This window comes from Colobus angolensis, unplaced genomic scaffold (genome assembly GCF_000951035.1).
Source record: "Colobus angolensis palliatus isolate OR3802 unplaced genomic scaffold, Cang.pa_1.0 Scaffold141, whole genome shotgun sequence".
Classification (NCBI taxonomy): Eukaryota; Metazoa; Chordata; class Mammalia; order Primates; family Cercopithecidae; genus Colobus; species Colobus angolensis.
In genome coordinates this window covers 2400472-2426963 of record NW_012114500.1, presented here as the reverse complement: position 1 = coordinate 2426963, position 26492 = coordinate 2400472, and the positions used below count along the sequence as shown (strand labels likewise).

General features: G+C 34.3%; 1 protein-coding gene across 2 annotated transcripts in view; it reads left to right on the top strand.

Moving 5' to 3' along the window:
* Positions 1 to 2158: 2158 nt before the first annotated feature.
* The window catches only part of OLFM3 (olfactomedin 3), a 200866-nt gene continuing 176532 nt past the window's right edge, over positions 2159 to 26492 (top strand). For both annotated transcript variants that reach the window (XM_011935206.1, XM_011935207.1), the window contains exon 1: positions 2159 to 2646. In XM_011935206.1, the coding sequence (XP_011790596.1) occupies positions 2578 to 2646 (69 nt within the window). In that variant the 5' untranslated portion in view covers positions 2159 to 2577. The remainder of the gene's footprint in view (positions 2647 to 26492) is intronic.

Sequence of the window (26492 nt, the reverse complement as noted above, 5' to 3'; positions counted from 1 at the left end):
AAATGACGAAGCTTCTCTTACGGGAAATCTGTTGTAAGTATGCTAAGATCATCTGTTTTCATTTGTAACATAATCACCACATATTACTTATTTTGGATCTCTAAATATTATCATCTCCTTCCATCACATTTTTTCTGACAAGGTTTCATAGAATTTGTCTTCTTATTAACTTCTTGTTACAAATGGTATTCCAATGCCATAAAAAAGGAGAGTTAAAGAGAATAAAAATCTCTGCCCACATAAAAGTTTTGGTCCAGTCACTAATATTGTAAACCATGTATGAGATCAGCATAATTCTGTTTCCAGAAAAAAAAAAAAACACATTATTTTCATTATAAGAATATCTGTTTGTCATGAAGTGATAAAACTGCTATGATTATATTTTCATATTACTGTATGTATCTGTTAAATATAGCTTCCTCTACCCAAACAAGTATTATGTACTATTGCCTGCTAATTGACAGGTAGAGATGTAAAAAAGATGGTAGAAGACATCTTGGGAAGAGGGAAAAGCATATGTAAAAACAAACAACAAAAAATATATTTAGAGAATGGATAATAAAAATGTACTCTTATAATCATTCAATGAACCCACCTCTGCAAATTCATTTTCAATCTGCACAGTCATATCAAAGATTTTTAAATGGATGCAGAATTTTCAATAATTTCTATGTGTGATTTATTAAAAAATTATGCTGATTTTATCCTACATAGATAGATAAGTATGTAGATGTGGATAGGTAGAAAAGTTTAGGTCAAGAAACAAGTGCAAAAAGAAAGAAAGCTCTTTGACAAATATGTTCTAGGAAGTTATCTCAAAGAGTGGTACAACTCTGTAGTTTTATCTACTACCTCAAAATAATGGAAACTTCTAAATATGGTTATGGCTGTTAAGGTTATTAAATTAACGCCATCATAAGTAATTTCACTTTCTATGATTTTGCAATCTCTATTTTGCATGATCCATTCCGTCATAACTAATTATCAGATGTAGTGAACTTCATGCCATTTATGTTTATAGAAAATAAATACCGCGAGTAACATTTATAATATTAGGATTAAAAACAGATGCAATATGTTGTAAATTCTTGGGGGCAATAACTTTCAAATGTATTTGAGTCCTAATTAGGATTTCTTATATTTAAAAATAGGATATGTATTCCGTGAAAGGTTGATGGAGATTTTGTACTCGGTTTGTGTCTGATATCTCAATTCATTGTCTTTTAAATGTGGAAGTAAAAGGAAGCAATGTCCACAGCCACTGTTTATATATTTTAACCCTTAGGAAGTATTATTTCTAGAAAAATCAACAGAAGATGGAAATATTAAAGGCATAATTGTACGAGAGGGATATTTCAGTGTGGCTATCAACTTCTTCTTTTTTATATTATTGAGAACACTTTTTTTACATTCAAAGAAATGAAATTGCTTAAGTAAGGTTGAATGATGCAGGGTAAGAGAGTTTGCCATTTACCCTTTCTTTGCTCTTGTGAAGCAGGTATTCTGTCTTTTCTTGAGCCCTAGATTACAGAAGTGTTTGAAAGATTAGAAATAGTCACTTTTCCCATCCCACTATCCATCTATCAGTGAATTCTTTCTCAAGTAAAAATGCAAGTCAGACTGATAGAAAAACTATATTTCCAGGTATGGCTGTGCATATGGGGTAGTGGGGCTATTTCAGTTGGGGGAACACTAATGGAATATACCATTTATAACTAAAAGAAGAATATAAGTCTCTTTATTTATTTATGCATAGTGTTTTCAGATGACCAAAATCCCTACATAGATAGATAGATACACATCAATACCTAACCAAAACATATAATTTCAATAAGCTATTCACAAATGACTGTACACATCTATAAATTACCACATTTATCTATCTATAACAGCTGAAAATCTTGTGCCTTGGATGACAAACGCACACTGATAGACTGCACTGCAAACTTTGTTTAAAGCACTAAATACAATGTCAAGTCCTCTGTCAATGACAGCAGAAGGTTCCAGTGCACTATTTGTTTCATAATCCTGTATTTAGCTGACTCTTTACTTCTCTGCAGCTCAAGTTGCCGGCAAATGCTGAACTGGAGCACGAGAGTCAATCCTTGTTCGGTTAACAAATTCCCCGCAAAATATCCCCCCGAAACCCCCAGGAGCTGTAGTGATGTCATATCCGTTGTCCAGGTCTCCACACCTCTCTCAGCAGTTACTCCCTTTATCTATTCCTTGGGTCAAAACTTTTGAGGTAGGCTGGCTATATAGCAGCGGAGGAGAGGGTAAACTGGGGCGCGCGGGTTGGAGGAGCTTCAGCACCGCGGCCAGCGCCCACTGCAGCCCAACCCACTCTCTTGAGCTCCCGGACTCCTAGCTCTGAGAATGCCTGCGGAATGATCGCCCCCCAGGGCGGCTGCCGCCGCTGCCGCTGCTGCTGTTATTGCTACTGCTGCTGCCGCCGCCTCTGCTTCCACTCTGCTCTGACTGGCAGGCAGAAAGTGCAACTGACGAGGGAAAGGTCTCTGCAGTGAGTGGAGTGCCTACATAAAAGAGAGTAAAGAGGGGGCAAAAACCCAGATCAGAATGCAGGCGACGTCCAACCTTCTCAACCTCCTGCTGCTGTCTTTGCTTGCCGGCTTAGATCCTTCTAAGGTATGAACAATATTTTGAGTCTTGTTTGAAATATATGTGCAATATGTAACAAACCTAACAAAAATGCAAATAAATATGTCAAAAACGGCACGAGAGACAGCTCTTTCAGCTACCTTATGGTGCCTGGCATATCCCCACTGCCTGGAAGATAACAAGGTGAACTACCAGAAGGAATAGCTCCTCAAGGTAGAGTCCTACCGCGCGGAGGGGGGGAGGGACCAGGAGAAAATATAATGTGCATGGGCAGCGGGCAATGCGGCTCTCCGGGGAATTTCGCTTATTCCGTGTCCAACTGCTTAATGCTCTCTTTTGAAGCCGGACGGGTAATGCAAAGGAGTTTGCAGTAGAAACAATGCAATTTATAAACATGTATTAGGACATGGTGAACCGTTTCTTTGTTGAAAGCAGGGAAGCGTTTTCCAGCTGATCCTGGTCAATAATACTCCCATCGCAGACGTGCTGCGGTTTGTGTCCAAAACATTTGGGATGCTGCTTGTAACACACATGGCAGAGCAGCAGAGCTATACTCTCTGCCATGGCTGAGAGGCGTTGGTGAAAGCAGCTTGTGTTTGTTTCTTTCTTTTCATTAAGAAAATTAGGGGGCACTGAGGAAGTTCTGATTATCAGTGTTAAGAAACAGAAAGTGAGAACCTTAACAAACCAAGGAGGGCAATAGGAAGGATGAGCTAGCTCGTAGATGTTGAACTCTGAAAATTATCTAGTACTGGCAACTAAAGTGAACGCTCAGCTCCTTTGATAAAAAGACAGGAAAATATGGGCAAATATTTTCAACAATCTCTGAGAAAAGTCTTGATGACAAAGTGAGATAATTTGAAAGCTTCTAAGAAAATCATAATAATAGGGAATAAGAGATAAGCCACCTGGTGAAAAAGACTAAGAGATACAATTTATTATTTTACTTATTTAACTGGCCAACAGCAATTTGACACTATAGGAAGAATGATTCCATGGTATAAAACTAATAAAAGCTATATTTTGGAATATTATAAAGTTATTTTTAAAGCTTTACATCATGTGTGCAGTGTAGACAAATTAAGTTTCCTTTCATTACTGAATAGAACTAAGATGTAATAAATCATAATTTAATACTGTGGTTGTGATATTTGTAGGCCTGATATAGTATACAGTTAAAACTTAGAATCATGTCATATATATTTGTAATCATTTCTGTACTCTTTCATATTTAGAGGGACCTGATAAGAATAAACTCATTTTATTTTAAAGCTTTGATTGTACTGGTATTATTGATGTAAACGCTTCACACTGTGTGAATGTCATCTTAATAATCTTAAAGGCATATTTTATATACTAAGGTGTAACTTTAAAGTATTTTATACTTAGGAAAAAGTGTTGATTTTGTTTTTATATATTTTTTTTTCTTCTTGACTCTGCACCCTGTAGTGACACATTCTATCCACTGCCACTCTTTTTATATTATATATAGCTTAAAACTTTTGAATACATTACATTATATATCTGATTTGGGAATATTCTTGGTAGAACATTTTTTAAAGCAAAGTTAATCACTAAGTTACTGCAGAAAATGTCACTTGACTTAAAGTGAGTTTTATTTGTTTTTCTTTAAAATAAATTCAGAAATGTAGAGCTTCATTAACAATTTTGTGTGTGATTTGATTTGTCTGGTATTTCTGATGCATAAATATCTTCACTGTTTGCACCCCTTTCTTTCCAAAATTAAATATATAGATAATTTTCTGTTAAATATGAAGACAAATTTTTATAATAAGCAATGCATCTTTGGTCAATATAATCTTTTCTAGTTTTGGTGAGTTTATTTGTGTGTATTCAATCCTATAAAACTTTTTAATTTCTTCAGAATGAACTGTGGATATTTGCCACAAATGAGTTGAAAAATCCAGGGAAGGCATACATTAACTTTTCAAACTGTCCTTCTCAGCTTCCACATACTGCAACACAGTGTGCAAAGAACAAAAGATGATTTTTTTCAAAAGATATTTGTTCTACATCATAGACATTACAGAGAATGTTAAAACTTTCAAAACAAGTAATTTTAATGTTGTAAAAAGTTTTAGGACTTTTAGACAAAACATTGCTTTAAAAAATGAAAAGAAGCTACTATTGTATTATATTATATATTTATATAAGATATATTTATATTGCCCCCCCCAAAAAAATTACAGATGGCACCATAGTGTCCTTGAAAGAATTGTCAATTAGGTTGCAAGCTAAGAATTTGCTACAATTTTATTTTTTATTCCGCTAGTTACTTAAGGGCTTAGATTTTAAAAGTCAGGATTCATAAAGCAAATTATATATGGTGAAATTAAAATCAAAAATCCATTAATATAGTACTACAAAAAAATACAGTTTTTGGACAATTAAGAAATAATTTGTGATAACACTTAAGTGAACAGAAATGCTAACCAACTGCTTTTTTACCTTTTAATACATTAGGAATGATATATATCATAATCAAATTTTCAAATTATTTTAAGTATTATTCTATATTATTATATTTTCTATTTATTGTAAACATACATGTGTGTATATATATATAAAACATGGATAAACAGAAACTGGCAAAATAGGAGAACTCTTAAAATTGAATAGAGTTTTTTTAGGTATAGGATTTTACATATATCAAATATTGGAAATCAACATCTTAGAAAGCACTTGTTATATATCAATTCACCTGAAGACAACTGGGTTTTCTAACAACAGTACCAATTCTATTTCATGGAAGACCGTATAATATTTACATTTATAATGCTGTGTGTGTGTGTGTGTGTGTGTGTGTGTGTGTGTGTGTTCTGTCACTGAAGCTTACAGGTCTTATATGGCATTTTATAAAGTGCTTAAGTATCGCCATCTTATGGTAAGATAAGTTACTTGAAAGTCAATATTGTTTTTAAATTTTTAAAAATGGCCAAGATCCATTGTTCAGAGACTGAGCTTAGTTTCAGCATGTACTTAGTTTCTTTTCTCTCATTTACTGTATCAAAAAATTGGCAAGATTGGTATTCTCTTCCAACAAAGGAAGGCAATTCACACTAAGTAATTATTTGTATTTTTGTAGGGACAGATGATCAATTTTTCTTTTAGGAAATTTGTTTGAAATACTTTTTATTAATTAAAGTATAATTAGTACGTTTCCAGTTCTTTTTAGAAAAACTCAGATGTATATCACTGCCTATTTTAAGGGAAGTCTATTAATTTCATTTGTAATGGAGTGTTTGAATTATAGATAACATGCCAAATCATCATTCTATAAGCACAATTTCAAACACTGAAAGCTTGTAGGAATTCAATTATTGCTCAATTTTACAGGGAAAGAACTATTTCTGTGTAGGGAATTTCTGAGGGCGGCTGCTAGATGGCATCTCTGTGCTTTTAAACTGAAGGCACTGATTTCAGTAACGACCTTCATAGTAGGAGAGTGGACTTCTTTCTGTCGCAAGAAGATTTTTAGCGGGCCATTATTTGAACATTGTAACAAAACAGTAATTCTTGCGAATCAGAACCATGAATTTCTCTGCTCTGAACTATAAAGATAGGAGGATATAAATATGACTGTGCAGATTTCAAACACAACATTGACACTGGAGCCAGTCAGATACTTGGGGAACAGTTAAAAAGAGGTGACATGGCCATATCTACACACCATTGTGACTGCTAAACTTTATATAAGTCATACTTGTTTCATAAATATATCAGAAAATGTCCTATCAGGGGAATTGTACCGAGTTTGAGGAAACATTTACTATCTTCTTATGTAGAAATACGTTAAACTTAACTTCATGATACTTGCTGACACTACAGACATAAAATATAACAATGATTCAGCAATAATCTCCATCACTAAACTGTGGTTTCTGTTCAAGGCAACCCAGACAATTAGATCTGTTGCCCTAAATAAGATGATTGCTTTAAAGTCCTATAAGCACAATGAGAATTAGGAATATTTTAATAATTATATTATTGAATGTTTCAAAATGTAATATACCATACAACCTTCATATTTTGATATTGCTAAAGAAAATAATCAGACTTAAATTGTCTAAGGGTAGCTTTCATACCTAAATCTAATTAAAGTTCTTGTTCTTACTATTTTTAAATGAAACTGAGGAAAAGCAAAAAAGCAAGAGAAATAAACCTAGATTACTACTTGCTTTAAAATTCACCTTAAAAATCTGTCTTTTCCTGTTTCTCCTGTGCGCTAGAGACATCCTCTTCATAACAGGATCAACTCAAATTAGAACAGAAATATGGATTGATGACATTTGGCAAGGACCTGTAATTATGCACCAGCAAACCCTGATATGGCAAAAACTGAAGAGTTCAAGGCAGCCTATGTTTTGAAGGAGCAAATAGCTTCCTGGTCTTATCTTTTCTCATCTTCCTTAACCTGATTAAACTTTTATTTTGGAAGAAGTAAATATTCTTTCTCACTCTTTCTCCTGGCAACTAGAAACAGTTAAACGGCATCACCTTTCTTCATTTTTCTTTTAAAATTCTTACTGCTTATAGCTTTGCAACTATTCTCTTTACAAAGTGGCTATTGTAATGATCGATGCTCTGTTGGGCGGGAAAGCAGCACAAGTGGGAGAAACACAGGGGATTCAAGGCCCCTCATTTCTAGACACTACCTCTTCTACTGATGATATACATAGATGTGACTTTGGGGAAGCTGTGATTTTGATGCCCATACCTATAGAATGAGGAGCCTAGACATTCTGAAAACTTTGTTAAACTCTAAAATGACTCTTTTTAATAATATGTGACTATTTATCAAAAATTAACCAATTCTTTGGTAGGGTCTAGCTAGTAATATCATAAACTTTGTGAGACCTGAGAATGAGCCTCCCTGGATAGTATCATGCAGTTTTCATCTGCTCGGTTTCACATTTAAAACCTTCCATTTTCTACTTTCTGCCTCACCACTCTGCTTCCCGCCTGTATTCATAGACACAATCCATATGCTCAGGCTTCAATCTATTCACCTATCAAACATTGCTCCCCTGAAGAGATCATTCATTAATTTAGTAGGTCTGAAAACCAACATGTTTCGTACTTTAGCCACAAGTATTTTATTTAACTGAAAGTCATCTAGGGAAAAGTAAAGTAAAAACTTGTTTCCCATATGAAAGGAAATACTGGATGTATTAAAGAGATGTGAAAGGTATTTGGGAGGGCTACATATTCTGTTGCTGACTCTTCTAGGCAGACACATCCGTAAGGATTTTGGACTGGCAATTATTTTTAAAGCTTCAATTTTTGTGCTAAGAAAATATATAAAGAAAAAAAGTGAGACCGGCTAAAGCTTCAGTTTAAAAACTAAGACCTTGCATCTGATTTACGTAAGTATTAATTAAACATCAATTTACTTAAAAGCATAAAACACAACTTAATTTGCAGTAGTGAAACTAGAGAAATACGCAAAACCAGACCGTTTTCTTGGTAGGTTAGGTGAAATTAATTACAGTGAGTCGCTGGGATTATCTGTACATTTCCACATATTTGAGTGAAATTATTTCCCAATAGTATTCAAGTATTAGGACAATATCAAAGCTATGTAAACGCTCATTACCCTGGTTTAAATCTACAATATGATGTTGAAATGGTGGTCCTTGAACATTTTAGTTCACCTAACACTGGTCATTAATCTATTCAGTCTATGCCCACTTACCAATCAAAAATCATGAAGTACATTTTTAATGAAACTAATATTATTATGACAATATTTTAAATACAATTTTAAAATTTGTACTTTCAAATCAGTGTAAAAGCAGAAGCTAGACATGAAATAAGAAGTGGCTTTCAGCTCCAATAGTAAAACTTTTCAATAGTGAGTTAACCTATCTGAAGTTCAGTTTTCATAACAATGAAATAATATAACAGCAATGGAACTTATACAATTATTTATGATATTAATATATGCAAAAACATATTTTAAACCATAAAGTTTAGTGCAAATATTCCACTTACATCAATCAACCTATAACCAAATCTAAAGTCTATTGTGGACCACATATTAAGGACTGATAATAATTAAAAAAAGCTTATCATATTCCTTCACTCTTGCTGTTTCCTCTTCTCAGTTTTGCGAAAAGTGAATATTGTATAAAGTTAGCATAGCTTCTTGGAACCAGTCCATCATTTTGGTCAAAGCTCCAATTTAAACTTGTCACCTTACAAGTTTACGTCATAATTACATCCAAAAAGTCACTTTTTACAAGTTTCTTAGGAAAAAATGTAAAACACGAAGTGCGGTTTCATAATATCAAAGCTCAACCACATCAAGAAAAGAGCTTTTAAACTAATCATGGAGAAGAGATCACAGAAGGGAAAGATAGATTTAAACAAAGAATCTGCCAACAAATAAAACTGCTTTTTTTGGCCAGTGTGCAAAGTATGGACTTCTTATGTCTTCGTAAACTATGCTAATGAGAAAGTAGTTTAAATTCTCTTGAAGATTCAAAAATAATATTAAAGAGGGAAGGTCAGAAAAGGGATTTTCTCAAGTTAATCAAGGCAGAGGGTCATAGAGAAAAGACCACATTTAGGAATATAATTTCTCTACTCTTTTCTCTTGGGTTGCTCTGTGTCCCTCTGCTTATATTCATCTTCTTGCTCTTCTCAGTAGAGACTTCTAAAGAGTTTTTCAAAAGACCTTGACCCTCAATTAGTTATTGTAATATTTCTGCTGATGTTGCTCATCCTATAGCAAATCCACTTCAGTAGCTCATGAGTTATTTTTTTCTTTTCTATACTCAACCCATGTAAATAAAATGAAGGGTAAAAATCATACAAAAACAAATACGTAATGTCTAGAATAGACCCCACTTATGAACAACTAGTATTTTAAAAATGTTTAAAAATACTTGTACACCATACCATAATGAGGTTTAATTTATCTCTGTTACTTTCTATAAGAGTTTCCAGATTATTTGGGGGAATCTAAAATATGGAAATTGCATAAGACCATCTCTATCTACAGTGCCAGGTAATTTCAATGGCACTAATAAAAATATTCAAAAGTGCAGCTGAAATAATAAAAAAATGATATTTCCAAGAACACTGATTCTTTTTGCATTAAAAACAAGGTGTTGTAAGGCATGTATCACAGAGCTATGCCTTCTGTTATTTTCATACCAAGCCTTCAGAAGTATAAAAATAAGTTTAGAGAGAAGATTGCAGATGCTGTTGTAGTCATGGTTTTGCCTCTCCCTGGAAAGCTTTTTTCCCTTTTCTCCATATGTCAAAATTTTACCTACATTTTAGGATGCAGCTCCAGTACCACTTTTTCCATAAATTCTTCCCTGACATTCCTTGCACCCCAATAGTAGATAATCCTGATAAACTAAGAACTCCTAGAAGAAAATCATGATGTTTTCTTTATATTTATATCTTTAGCTGCGTGTACTATGTCTGACACAGAATAGTTGTTCATGAACGAAGGTTGAATTGTATTTCCTCCCTACCCCAAATTTGCAAAACAATTTCTAATCACTCTTCTTTGAAATAGTATTCAGAAGTATGTACACATACTTCTTTCTTACTTTATTAGTAGTTATTTTATTGTATCTCTCTTATTAAATTGTGATGTATTCATTTATTGTGTTGTATCCCTTCTAATAAATTATAAGGGCAGGTTCAGTGTTTTGGGCACTATCCTATTCTTTCCTATCTAGCAGCTAGCACAGTGTCTTATTGATATAAGATATTTAGTAAGTAGTTTTTGCATGAAAAAAATGAATATATGAAGAATAAATAAGTCAAGGAACACCTAATAAACTTGAAATCCTGGGTTAAATGATGCATGAATATAATCTATGTTTTTGATCCATTTTTCCATCTGACAAGATACTGAGGCAGGGAAGTGGGACTGAGTTTAAGAACCTTTAAAGCCTTAGAACTCTTATGCCAGGTTACTTATCTTGACTTACGCTACAAATTATGTTTCTTTAAATTTCTTATTAATTTCCTGCACACCCCACTATCCTTGGTGCTATTTTTGACTTGTGGTATCTCTCTAGATTGCTACAACCTTAATACTCCTGTGAATTATCTGTGTTTAATGATGCTTGGTGGCAAAGTTAGTATATTCTCTTAGTGTCCATTTCATTTGCATGGACTTATAAGTACAAACATTTTATTAATGTGTACATGTTGTTTTGACTACTTTCATTGTATGTAATATCTTAGCTTTATTTGATAAATTAGTATATTACCTATATTTTTCCAACTCTTTTTAAAGACTGACTTTTTTTTTACGTATCTAAAGGTTGTGTTTAAATTATTATCTTAGTATATACACTTATAATGGTACTGTGCCATAGAAGGAAAAGCCATATTGCCTCTATTTTTCTACTACACTATTCTAAGAACATAACACCACCATTAAGAATAATTTTTAATAATTAAAAACAAATATAAGTATAGTGGAGTCATATTCATCTGAATTGTAACTTCTAAATAGTATCAGAAATTAAATATTTTGTATGATTAACTTTGTGGTTTAAAATGCTCTGGAAAAAAAATATCAGCAATAAAATTGCTTAAATATTACAAATAAACAGATACCTAGATAACCCCAAAGGGAGGACATAAATTGAATAGACAAGCTTATTAATTTTTCCAACTAAGTTGAAGGTGATTAAGAAGCATTACCCCATGATGATTTAAATAATATTACTAGAGGGACCAATTCCAGATGGCAGGATTTCTTCAAATAGAGAATCAGTACTGGAAATGTTGATTAACTAGCACCAAAATGTCACTGGTAAAATATGACTTACAAAAGATGCCATCTCTTCTGGGAGTGATCTACATTTATGGCTGCATCGGGAATTATTTATCTGGAATCAGGACCAACAGTCATTATTTTTACACTTACATAAGTTTTGTGTCATAATGAAATCTTCATACATATCATTGTAGTAAAAACAAACTGAAATATTATTTGGCTCAAGACTCTCTAAAGACTTCTTAATATACTTATTATTTATAGATGCTACAGATATATTCTACTCTTTATGAAGCTGGGTACAAGAAACAGAGAGTAAAATGATTTCAATTTGATTGATCTTAAAGTACTCAAGGGATATGCAGAAGGAAATGTAAAAAGAGTAAGGAAGCTTATGCCGAAGAGATAGCTATTGTAATAGAATGACCCCAAACTGAGCAGAAGGTATTTGAGGGTAAGGAATCAAGTGAATGTAAATAATTCATTATTTACTCATTGCACCCCGCATTGATGCCAAAGCTTCATGACCTCCTTGTTGGTCAAATCAAGATAAGACTACATATCTAAATATTTGTTCTAAAAAAAAAATAAAACAAGACTTTAAGTGATAAAATTACAAATGAGTTTATATGTAGCATGGAGGTGAGCACATTCAAATACAGTTAAAAGAAAAACAATTGAGGAAAGCTATTTGTTTACATATCAGGGATGGTTTAAGTTGTTACAGATGATTCATTTGTCAATATGTATTTAAATATTTCAGTTAACTTTATTGCTTCCTACACCCCCCACCCCCACACAGAGAATGATTATATTAATTAATATGAGATGTAGTTACCCTTCTATGACTGCTGGGATTAAACTTTGGAATAAGATCTTAGTTCAACTAATCTTAATATTTCTTAGAAAGAATAAATACAAGAAAGAAAAAGTCAAGAAAACATCATTAAGCTCCTTTTCCTTTCCCTACTTAAATCTGAACTTTGCAGAGAAAGAGGAAACAAGCTTGACTGCATTTGGTCTATTTGTACGTAATGATATTGGAAAAGATCTTATTTCCCTCTCAAGAGACTCAACTAAATAATATTAATTTTGTATACAAAATAGAGATTAAGGAAAAGAGAAATTATACCAAATCAGAGAAAATCATATACTAAGTAGGATATTGAAAAGTTTATAGTATTGTGGGCAGAGTACCAAATTAGGAGTTAGCAAAGCAGGGACCTTATAACAGCTCTGTAACTATCTAGTTGTATGGCCCCGGGCAAGTCACTGAAGTTTTGTGCTTTCCATTTCCTCATGTACGAGATGAGTATGTTGAACCACCAAATGCTCTTATATTTTTTGGTAGGTCATCCTGAAATGGGGCACATCAGTCTCTCAAAAACATAGCTCATTATTTTTTTCATTCATTCTACTTCTGCTCATAGCCTTTCAAATTGACTAAGTTAAAGTTAAAAATGTATATTGTTTTCATTTTGCTGAAAATCAGAATTAAAGTCTTGGAGAAAAATCACCGCAATTCATTGTATGCATATAGTGACACACAAAAAAAGTACAAAAATATATAAGCTCATTTCACATCCCAAGCATTATGGCATATTTAACATGTATTCTGTATCTTCCCTTTCATTAGTTTTTGCAAATTTAATGGAAAGATTAATGAGTAAATGACTTTGTGTTTTTACTGTCTTTATCTATGAAAGTTAAAGCAAAAGAGATGGCTAAAGTTATAAGAAAATAGAGAGAACCTCTATTTCAAATCTATAACATAACTGATTGATAGTTATCTAGCTTCTGTCTATATGTTTCTAATATTGGGGAATAGAACAGTATTCAAGGAATAGGGTTTATTTTTAATCAGAAATAATTATGGGAAAGTTTCTTTCTATATTGAGTTACACATACTTCTAATGATATTTACTGCTACTGTGTTAATGGTTTTTTGGCAAAATATGATAAAAATTGCATACTGACTATGGTAGACAAAATAACATCCTTCCAAAGATGTCTGCATTCTAATCAGCAAAATCTATGCATATGTTAACTTCCATGACCAAACGGAATTTGTAGATGTAGGGATCTTTAGATGTAGGGATCTTTAGATAGGAATATGATCCTGGATTTTCTGGGTAGGCTCAATATAATCAAAATGGTCCTTTTGAGAGGAAGACTGGGGACCCAGAATCAGAAAAAGAAGCAAGGATGACAAAAGCAGAGACTGGGGAGATGCACTTTTAAAATGGGGAAATGATGCACAAGCGAACCCATGCAGGCTGCCTCTAGAAGCTGGAAAGCCAAAAGAAATGGATGCTTCCAGAGACCCTTTAGAAAAGAATGCAGCCCTACTGACAGTTTGATTTTAAGCTCATAAAAGTCTTTAGGTTTTTGTCTGCCAGAACTGTAATAAATTTGTGTTGTTCTAAACCATTAGGTTTGTGGTAATTTGTTACAGCAACAACAGAAACTAATACACTGGCTTATATATATTAGTAATAATTGGTAATTGCCTTATTAATTAATGTGTACAAACATAATCAGCCAAATAATGCTAGAGTCTATGATTGTGAATATGAAAATTAGAAAGACCATAGACATAAATTACAGTGTGGTCTAAGCATTATAAAAGAAGATAGCTAATATAGAAATGAAAAAATGAAAAATTGCAGCCAGGCACAGTGGCTCAAGCCTGTAATTCCAGCACTTTGGGAGGCCTAAGTGGGAGGATCACCTGAGGTCAGGAGTTCAAGACCAACCTGGCCAACATGGTGAAACCCGTCTCTACTAAAAATACAAAAAAATTAGCTGGGCATGGTGCAGACGCTTGTAGTTCCAGCTACCCGGGAGGCTGAGGCAGGAGATCGCTAGAACCCTTGGAGGCGTAGGTTGCCGTGAGCCAAGATGGTGCCTCTGCACTCTAGTCTAGGAGACAGAGCAAGATGCCTTCTCAAAAAAAAAAAAAACCTGCTTATTGAAGTAGGCTTATTGAAGTAGGCTATAACTGGATTACACATAGCCCTAATTGAATTACATGAAAAGTTTAGGTTTTCCCTGATTGACATTTACAATATAAAAAATAAATCATTTTGTTGTTAGGTAAAAATCTGCCTATAGAATCTCACCTGCAATCTAACAACTTTCTGTTTGTTTCTTTGTTTGTTTGTTTGTCTTTGAGACAGAGTCTCGTGTTTGTCCTTTTGTTGCCCAGGCTAGAGTGCAGTGGTGTCCTCTCGGCTCACTGCAACCTCTGCCTTCCAGGCTCAGACGATTCTGGGCCTCAGCCTCCCGAGTAGCTGGCATTACAAGCCTGCGGCACCATGCTCAACTAATTTTTGTGTTTTTTGTAGAGCCGTGGTTTCTCCATGTGGCCCCAAACTCCTGACCTCAAGTGATCTACCCACTTTGGCCTCCAATGGTGCTGGGGTTACATGTGTGAGCCACTGAGCGGGACTAAGAATTTCATTTCTTTGCCATCATAGGTCTTTTAAAAGCACTGGATGAAAACTTCTTTATATTGTTTTGTAATCTATTTTTTTTTTTTTGGTGAAAATACAAATAAACAGGCTACCCGTGATTCAATACAACGATGACTATGATTCTATTTTTTTCCTTCTCCATCGCTGTCATCAGTCAAAATGTGATCTACCAAAGGCACTGGCAAGTCTTCCAATGAAAGCAATTTTGTTTAGAAAACCAATGCATATTTCATAAAGAACAGGGAAATAAATGATGGTTGCTTAGTGACACATCTCTTAAAACATATCCAGGATTTCCTCTTTCATGTGCAATTGAGAAAAAAATAATTTGTGTTTTTGAGTTTGCTTATTTAATTGCAGATAATTGAGAATTGCTATCAGGTTTAAGAAAATTTATAAAGAAAATTATTAAAGAAGAATATAATTAGTTCAGATATTAAAGATTCTTAATGTTCTAAATTATCACATGGGATAGACTGGGCTACTGGCATTTATGTGGTAACTACTTTTTCAATATATACTTACAACTGGCACTATTTTAGGATTTGGACACAAAACATGTTTTTATACAATTTCTACCCTTCTGAAGTGCTTAACACTTTTTACTGGAGGACCCAAAGATGTTTATTAATAATAATAGTAGAGGATGACATGTCCCACAGCAGAAACCTGTATAAGACACAAGGAGAGAATGTGGCAGGGTAGAGGGTAGGGGACCTATAGCAGAATGGAGCATAGGAGAGAGTTCCCTGGGGACAGGAATCCTTAAAGAAAGGTTAACTAGACAATGAAGAATGAAAAGGTAATCCAGTATATGGCAACAGCATGTACGAAGTCAAAGATATGTACAAGGCTGTGAAACACTGAAGAACTTTTTTACATGACTTGAGTTTTTCTTATCCTTAATTATGTGAGATGCAAAAGAGGCTGATGAAGATGTAAAAGAAAGAGAGCCACTGGTGGCATTAAAATGATAAAAGTATAATTACTCAAATATTTCAGGACTTAACCTGTACCAGATTAAAAATATTTATGGAATTTAGTTATCTTAACTCCAAACAACAGGTGAAAAAGCAAATTTAAAAAACACACAATTTAGTTGTACTATTAGGGGTTCTCCAGAGAAACAACCAATATATAAATTGTGTGTGTGTGTGTGTGTGTGTATGTGTGTAGAAACAAAGAAAGACAGGGACAGAGAGTGAGACTCATTAAATAATTTGGCTCACATGATTAGGTAGATGGATAAGTCCCAGATCTTCATTTAGTGAACTGGACACCAAGGAGAGGGTATAGTTCTAGTTAGATGTTCCGGAGGGTGAAGAACCAGGAAGAGCCAATGTTCCAGCTCATGGATGAATGCAGGAAAAAAATGGATAGCCACACTCAAAAGCAGTCAGGAAGGAGCAGTTCTCTTCTGCTCAGGTTTATTCTTCTACGCAGGCCTGCACCAGATTGGAAGAGGCTCACCCACATTAGAGAAGTTAATTTACTTTACTCAGCCTATCAATTCAAATTTTAATATCCTTTGGAAGCACCTTCACATATGCATGCAAAATATTCTTTGTTCAAATATCTGGGAACTCCATAGCCCGGTCAAGTTGACACATAAAATTAACCATCACAGTAGTAAAATATTTTAAAAACTATAAGTGTCTCTATATTCTCTATCTTTATCTTCCTGTCTCTGTCTGTGTTTACGTACCGAGCTAGCTATGGGACCATCTATTTATTTTAATCATCTAAACAAAAATTACTGAGAGGAATTCCAATGCATATCTTACCTCAAGGTCTCCATGATTTCACTGTGATTGTCTCTGCTCTTGAAATTACACTGATTGGACCCCAAGATAATTATAAGTGAAGATTCTATGCACTGTAGATTGCATCACCATCACCATACATGCATATTAATGAATTGTTTAAATTTTTATAAATTCTTTTATAAGTCTGTTGCTGGGGAGGTTCCCCCAAATAAAGAATCTTCTACTCTAGATGACTCTGGTGTGATTAAACTGACCTTCAATTTAGCATAATCTAAAACATTTTAGTCATTTTGATTTCAGATTCGAACGATCAATGTTTTTTCAGTGTTTATTCATCTTGGGATAAGAGTAATTATTTCACTCATATCTTTCTTATATTTCAATGTCTTTCCTTCCTTCCTCCCTTCCCCACTTCCTTCCTTTATTACTTCTTCATATCCTTTCTTTCATTATTTTATTCATTCTATAAATACAATAAAATTCCATTATAATGCTACAATTTCAGCAAAAAAGTTCAAATCATGTGTAATGGGTTGGTATTTTATAGAAAAAAATAACAAAATGACCAGAGTAAGCCTGCTATAGATGTTTGATATTGGTTCCAATCATCAATTACATGACAACTGTATTACCAAGGATTTATGGTCAAAATTTTTCAATGTATTTTCAGAATGTCTGCCATGTACTTGTATCTAAGATCTAAGGATACAGCAGTGACCAAGAAGACACAAATTTCTGCCCTAAAGCTTACAAAATAGTTGAGAACAAATAATAAACAAACAAGTAAAAACATATGTAAGATAGTAAAACATCACATGGAGGGAAAACAACACAGATGAGAGAGAAACAGTGGCACATTGTAGTGCAGGGACAAATTATTGGAATCAGTATCATGGTACATGCAATACTTGAAAGCGAAGATGTGACGAAGGTGGAGAAGTATTTTGTAGATACTTGAGATAAATTGTTCCAAGCAGATAATTTTAAGTATAAATTCAATAAGCCAAGAGCATATGTGGAATGTTTAGAAAAGGGCAAGAAGGAGAGTGAACTTCAACTAGAAGGAGCAAGAATGAGACCAGCAGGAAATGAGATCAGTGATTTATCAGAAGGCTAGATCACATGGATCTCTGTGGGTGGTTTTAAGAATTCTGATTGACATGGAAAGATATTGTGAGTGTTGAGCACAGATGTGACATGACATGATTTATGTCTTAAAATAACCATTTTTGCCTTCTGTGGGAAAAATTTGCTTTTGGTGGTAAGGGAGGGAGTTAAGAGAGCAGGTGATATAAAATAACTAGGTTAATGTTGACATTAGCTAAAAGGGAAGAGTCATGGATGACTCCAAATTTTTTGGCTTGAGCCAAAAGCTTCCCAAAATTTTCACAACTGGAAGGGAATATGTTTCTTAAGATGGGAAATTTTGGTAAATGAAGAGAAGATCAGGAGTTTGATTTTGAACATGTAAGTAAGTTTGAAATGTTTATTAGACATCCAAGTGGAATTGTAGAGTAGGTAGCTGTTATTTGAAGTTCAGGGGAGATGTCTGAACGGAATATATTATTTTGAGAATCATTAGTGTGCAGACAGTTTTTAAGCCCATGAAACTGGAGAATTCTGAGGAGTTTTGCTGTAAAAGAAAGGAGAAATAAAGTTTACCTAGAGGAGAATATGGCATCAGACATGTTTGTTTTTGTTAATGTCTAAAATGGAAGAAATAACACTTTACTATGATGCTGATTGGAACGATACATGAGAGATTTGTTTTAAAATGGGAATGCAGAGACTTCCTTTAGAAGAACAGGTGAGAAGACAAAGTATATGATACAAATATTGTTGGCAGTTCAGCTAAGAGAGTGTGTGAGTGCATGGAAGCTCCCTTGTAATTGCTTTCATTTTCTCGGTGAAATAGGAAGCATGATCAGCAGCTGAGAGGGAGGATGAGTTATCGGTAGGGAGAAGAAAAGAATAATGTCCTGAAAATTGCAATGAGGAGCAAGGAGGACAGCTTTTCACACTACCAGGCTCAGTGACAGAAGTGTGGCAAAGAGTTTGAGAGTTCTTTTGGGGCAGCTGTGTGTTCAGAAGAGAATCAGATTTCAGTAGAAGTTAAAAGGTGAAAAATATTTTCAGAGAAATGAGCAGACATGAGGAAATGTCACTAATGATTGATTGTGAGTTCCTCACTTGTTGCAGTCTGGACTAAATCGGTAATGAATCTTTCATATGCATTGAAAGACAAGCCTGAGTTTTCCCCAGGAACTAGTTTTATTTTTTTCACCGACCCTACAAAAAGGTTTAGTTAGCCCAATTTTCTTCTGATGTGGAAAATGCACAAAGCCATAAACTAGTTGGAGGGCATTCAACACAAAATATAATAGAAAGTGGGAGGATGTATCACTCCCTTCCCTCTCACTCTGGGCCAGATTTACCCTCAGTGGTTGTGTTAGTGCATTCTCACACCATGGTGAAGAAATACCCAAGACTGAATAATTTATAAAGGAAATAGATTTAATTGACTCACAGTTCCACATTGCTGGAGAGGCCTCAGAAAACTTACAATCATGGCAGAAGGCAAAGGAGAGGTGGGCACCTTTTTTACAGGGTGGCAGGACAGAGTGACTGCAAGCAGGGAAAACGTCAGATGCTTATAAAACCATCAGATCTCATGAGAACTCACTCACTATCTTGAAAACCCCATGGAGGACACTATCCCCATGATCCAATCACCTCCACTTGGTCCCACTCTTGACATATGGAGATTATGGGGATTATAATTTGAGGTGAGATTTGGGTGTGGACAGAGCCAAACCATACCATTCCACCCCGGCCCCTCCCAAATCTCATTTCTTTTCATATTTCAAAACCAATCATGCCTTCCCAACAGTCCCCCAAAGTCTTAACTCATTCAGGCACTAACTCAAAAGTCCAAAGTCCAAAGTTTCATCTGAGACAAGGCAAGTCCCTTCCGCCTATGAGAATAAAAATCTAGAGCAAGTTAGTCACTAGATACAATGGGAGTACAGGCATTGGATAAATGCTCCCATTCCAATTGGAAAAAATTGGCCAAAACAATGGAGCTATAGGCCCCATGCAGCTATGAAATCCAAAGGGCAGTTGTCAAACCTTAAGGTTCCAAAATAATCTCCTTTGACTCCATGTCTCACATCCAGGTCATGCTGATACAAGAGGTGAGCTCCCATGGCCTTGGGAAGCTCCATCCCTGTGGCTTTGCAGGTCATAGCCTCACTCCCAGCTGCTTTCAGTGGCTGGCATTGAGTGCCTGCAGCTTTTCCAGGTGCATAGTACAAGCCGTCGGTGGATTTACCATTATGGGGTCTGGAGGATGGTGGCCCTCTTCTCACAGCTCCACAAGGCAGTGCCCCAGTAGAGACTCTGTGTGGGGCTGCAACCCCACATTTCCCTTCTGTACTGCCCTAGCAGAGGTTTTTCATGAGGATTCCACTCCTGCAGCAAACTTCTGCCTGGACATCTAGGCATTTCCATACATTCTCTGAAATCATTCCCCATTGCTGGGGAAGCCTCAGGAAACTTACAGTTATGGTAGCAGGTAAAGGAGAAGCAGGCACCTTTTTCGCAAGACAACAGGATGAAGTTAGTGAAAGCAAGGGAAACACCAGATGCTTATAAAACCATCAGATCTCATGAGAATTCACTCACTATCACGAGAACAGCAAGGGGGAAACTGCCCCCATGATCCAATTACCTCCACCTTGTCCCACCCTTGAAACATGGGGATTATGAGAGTTACAATTTGAGGTGAGATTTAAGTGGGGACACAGAGCCAAACCATATCAGTGGTCATATTTTACTCAAGGGAAGACTCATCCATTGAGTGTTAGAGGTGGATATGACATAACTATGAAAGAAGGGCAAAGTAGACAGCAGGTAGGACTATATATTTTAACAACATTTAGTCAAAACTCCACACTGAAAATTCCCTTGGAACATCTGTAAAGCAATGTAAAAATTAACCTATGTTTAAGAGAATGTATTATTTCTGCAGCCCCCTACAAGACATACAGAAGAATAGGGTTCACTTTTGTTCCTTCCAAAAATTCTAAGACCAAAAATAAAATTTAATTTAAATATACTACGTTAATGGAAATAAACTTGTCATTTGTTACATTTAGCAATTTATTTCTGCTCTAACTTATGCCTAAGGAGACATGGATCACATATGGCTCTTAATCTATTGTACAATGTCTTTCTAATTATCCAACAAACATAAAAGAAGAAAAATGTTAACTTTAGTTTTATGTGACTAAAGCAAGGAAAAAAAAAAAAAAAAAGGCCTATGTGACATTCTTCCCATTTCCCTTGCTATGGGATGATATAATAGAATGAAAGGAGTACATAAAGTACTGCAATGTTGTTGAGCTATAAATCTGAAAGCGAAAAAATTAAAGTGCCTGTCTGTGTGAGCATATATATGTCTGGTGTAAAAGAGCAAGAGTTTGATCTGGTAACTACTAAAGAGTGAAACCTCAATGATCAAAACTAATTACATTAATTCTAGAAAAAGTAAGTGAATGACATAAATCACATAATTTTTTAAATGCACTTTATTATTTATAAATTACATAACAACTTAAGATAATTCTATGAATTTTATTTGAGTTGTTGTCTTAGACATATTCTTAAAACTCATTGAAAAATAAATGAGGTGACTTTCAAATTATCCTATCAATTAAATACACATAACGATTTAAAATTATTTTTTCATATAATTTAAAGTCCTACTGAAAATTTCATTTACTCTAAGAAAGCTCATACCTTTTCTTCTCTGTGGGAAAATCTTATCTTTAATCTCTGTGGGAATTATTATGTGGTTCAAATGATGCAAAATTTTAATAAATAATTTTTCTTGTTTGAAATTACAATAAAAGATTTGTCTCATTTGAAGCATGTCACTTCTCTCCAAATCACACATTTCTCCATAATACAATTGGGAAAATAATACTTCCCTCAAGGGACTACATAAACATTAAATCACGTAACATTTTGAACTGAATCCACTGCCTGGCATTTAGTAAATGCAAGATAAACAGTAACTTATTTTTCAGTAAATTAGTCTTCAAAAAATATTGCTCATGCTATATGTTCTACCTTGTAACTAATGTACTAAATCTGTAACCTGATGTTACCTATTCAGTTCATCTTATTCAACTTTACATGATTTCAGTGTATGTTATGAGAAAGAAACAAAGTATAAACATATTATTTTTCATAAACTCTCTACCTGTTCCTAACCCCTCTTCGCAAAGTTTAATGTTTTCAGGTTAATTTATGAAGCAATGGTGTTAAAGTGTTTGTGTTCATGAGAAAAAAAGAGAAAAAAAAAAAAACCACAAAGACCCTTCTAAACATAAAAGAGTATATTTGATGGAACAAATCATGAGCACAACTATTAAAAAAATACAGCAACCATTGATTTGCCATGAGAGTCGACTAAAGAGAGGTGAAAGGAAGCCATTTTAAATATTCTATCTTTACTCACTTACAGATCATCTAGACATCACTTCTAGTATTAAAAATTCTTTTGCATAAAGTAGGATAGAATTCAACTAACAAGTGATCCTTAAGGTCCCTCCCAATTCTGAAATGTATTTTAATCCAACAAATCTTTGCTGAGTACATGTTCAGTTCAGGTCTCCCAGATGTTATTTTAGTTTGTTCCAATTCTCTATGCTCTTTTTGTACTCATGAGCCATTTGGTATTTATTCATAATCACAGTTAGTATTGAAGGAAAAGAGAAATACAAACAGATCTAAATGTGACTTTTTGTTCTGACTCTTAAGCAAGGTAGAATATCTGCAAAAACTCAAAAATTAGCTTAAAATGACCATTTTAATAATCACGTGAAAAGTTTCTCCAACTGCTATGGTAAAAATGTTTCAAATGAGAAAACTGTTGATTATAATCTCCAAATTCATTTCATTTAATTATAAATGCTTTTATACTCTTCCATTTTGATAAAAGATGTTAATTCTACCTTTTGAAAAATTGTTAAAACACATAGTTTGTATAACTACTACTGAGATTTCCAGAGTAGTTTTTTACTCTGGAAATTTCTAGTTTACTATCACCTAATTTTTATTGAAAGCATTGTTTAGGGCAAATTATTCAGGGAAGGTTTTAAAAATTGTCCATGAGCTACGGGGATATATACTCCTATAAAGGTACCTTTCCACTTTGAATTGCTTCTAATAAAATATACCTTACTATCAAACCAAGTTAATCTTTAATGTATGTGTTAAGAGTTTTGAGATTCTTAGAATAATTTAGATTCTTAGAAGGGAAGAAAGGAAAAGTTATATTTCTTGGAATCCAGTATATGGTGAAGACTTCAAATTATTTTTCTAATTTACAGAATATACCATAGTGGTTAAAAACTCATGATATGGAGATGATTTTTTTGAGTGTGTACTTATTAGCAGTAGAATCTTGAGAAATTACAAACTTCCACAAGCCTGAGTTTACTTATATACAAATTTAAGGAAAAAATGAAGCCTGACTTATAAGATTATTATGGGAAGTACATGAGATACTAGTGTCTGGCAGCATCTAAAACACAACAAGACAGAAATAACCAAAAACACTAATACCAATTATAGCCTCATAGCTACTTCTATTATTGTATTAGTATTTGTATCTGTGTGTAATTGTCTCTTTTTAGGTTACCAATTATGTAAATCCTCTCCATTTGGTGAAAAAGGCATGGGTGCAGCTAAAAATCAGCAATAGTCTGTCCAGTCTTGGGCAGCTGTCCAGGGACCAGATGGTCACTACAGTCTACCTGGATACAATGCAGTTTAGCTACTGATAATACCAGGTCAGAGTTCCTTAAGTGGGATTTAAACACAAAATGGAGTAATTTAAAATTATTTAATCAGATAGAGCAAGACTCTGTCTCAAAAAAAATTATTTAATCATGTATTTGGTAAATTTATTTTAAAATAACAGAAATACCCACACATCACCAATTGTAAATTGACTGTATTGTTTTGGAGTGTTTTGGAGACTTTCATGTCTCAATCTTATGTTCTTTTCTACTCTCTCCTTATTAATTATTCAAAGAGCTTAAAATCTCCCATTAGAATTTAATAATGTCCACTTAAGTATAGCTAGACTTTTGTTAACTTGTAGAAAATCCTTAAAAGTTTGCTATTTTTTTCTTCTGTCGTTTCTTTCTTACTTTGCTTTTCTTTCATGCTCTTTCTTTGATTTTTGCATAATCTTTGTTTCCCTGATATTTTCAACTCTCTGTGTGTGGGTACTAAGCTGCGTTCCTCCCTGTGTCTCCTGAATATTCTTTCCTCAATATAGTAGCCTCTGTGCAATGGGCTACATTCTGCTACCTTCCCCTTACTTCTGCTATCTCTTGTGATAACTCTGAGCTGTGTGGAAATAGCAATCTCTGTTGAAATCATTGTACTCCTTGTTGTGTTACAAGCATTAATAATAAGTGGTTTACCTTTTCTGTGACAGTGGTTACTTGTAGTTTCAAATGACATTTTGCTGGCTGCAATGAGACTATTTTTATCCTCAAGAAAACATTGATATTTTGACAGAAAAGACTGGCTGTAAGTCGACTGCCAAAAAAAACCTGTTCCCTTAAAAAAAAAAATACAGCCAACTATTTCATATGTTTTAAAGATTTCTCTATCCACCACAAAAAAGGACATATTTTAAAAACTGAAAACTTTTGTTTTAATGTTTTACTATTAATTATATAATGTCCACAGGATGTTGCTTATAATCGGCATACAGATAATAAGCTTAATTTCATTTCTAAAACTAAATGCATGTATGTGATTTAGCCAGATATTTACTTTCTATCCATGAGACTATGTAAGTGTGTTAATGTGTCACTGTAAGTGTTAATATAAATGTTTTCTGACAATATCCACACCACGGTCCCCAAACAGCAATTGTTTACCTAGGAGAAGTCTAGTGTAGAGTTAATTTCAGATAATTGAAATAATTTGCTTCCTGTGGAGCAGGGATAATTATATGATTTACTTCCGTCTTTAAAGCATGTCCCTCCACAGACCATGAACTGATGAGTTTATATTGGCTTCTCATTGTTGAGTTAAAGTCGTAATCAACTCAGGAGACAAGTGCCATGGTAAAGGTGACTGAGAAAGAGCTTTCTGACATCTCTTTTATGAAAGATAGAATGAAGAACCCTGAAGAATAACAAAAATGTTATTTCACGTTCCCAATTTAACCTGCACCATTTTCTAGAGAACATGGCTCAGAAATACATCAGGAACAATTCCTAGTACATGGGGCTTATACTCTAGTTGTGAACCCAGGACCAAACAAAAAAATAGATAGGCAAATGTCAAAACTATCTAGTATTTGCAAATTATCTGCCACAAGCCTGGTTCGGAGCACAGGCGTCAGTTGGTTGTAGGGTTATGTAGCATTAGCAGACCCTGTCAGAATTGGGTTAAAGCAGTGCTTTGTTTCAAGAAACCCAGCAGAAGCACAGCAATACATTGACAGAACACTATGGGTCCTTATAACCTGGATAAGAGGAGTTTTATAGCATCTCCACAGCGACATAAAGTTATGAAAGAAGAGCCATTGTTTCAATGTCTAAAACTAAAAAGTGAGGGTAAAACTGGTCCAATTAAAGGATCAGGATCTCTAAGACACTCCTTTAGTAACTATGAAATTATTGAGCTGAGGAATGATATAAAGATATTTACAGCTTAGTTACCCTACTAAAAATAATTAGCAATCAGAAGGTTGATGTCAAACAATATACTTTGTGTGGAAACACTCAAAACCCTAGAAAATCCATTTACCCCCTCATGCACTAATTTCTTCCACAAACATGACCAAGTGCTAGTCATTGGCAAAATAAATAAATAAATAAATAAAATTTAAAAAAATTTAAAAAGCATTAAACATAGACCTGATAGTGGGTGAAAATAATTGTTAAATTTCTCAATTTATTTTTTCTTTTTTTGCATCTACCATGATCCAGCCACTAAATTTTTTGTTAGTGGTATAGAACCTCTACGAGTTAGGGAAAGGAGAAAAGCTGACTATTGGAGGGTCAATAACAGCCATGTATATATGCAGTGTAAACGGGGTCTTGAGCTAAACAAATTTAAAAAAAAAAAAAAAAAGGAAATGAACCAAAGTGCTCGGACTATAATAATCTTTTTGAAGGGTGAATGGTCTTAGCTATATTATTTCAAAATCCTTGGGGAAACAGTAGAAGAAAGCAAATTTATTTTCCATCTGCTCCTTTTATCAAAACTGCCAACAATCAGAAATTGACTTTAGAAAAAAATGAAAAATTCCACACAAAATCCTTGTCTGCGACCTCATCTCTCTTTCTAGTCCTTCTTGATACTTTCTACTGTAGGCCTATTAAAATTACCATTCCCACATATGTACCTTTGGAGTCTTCATTCCTTTGCTTTACAATATTTATTTTGCCTGGAAGACCAATTGTTCTATTCTTTAACTCTTAAAGTCTACTGATTTTTCATAGTTTCACTCAACTATTTCTTCTTCCCCCAGGCAGAATTGACTTTTCTTTCCATGGCCCCTATGATAGTTAATTTTGAGTGTCACTTTGACTGGACAGACAGACAGACATTCAGGTAGCTGGCAAAACATTATTTTTAGGTATGGTTGTGAATATGTTTCCACAAGAGATTAATATTTAAATCAGTAAACTCACTAGACAATACCTACCCTGGACAATGAGTGAGCCTTGTCCAATCCCTTGAGACCCCAGAAGAACAAAAAAAGAGGAAGGATGAATGTACTCTCTCTTCAGTTGGAACATCTATGCTCTCCTG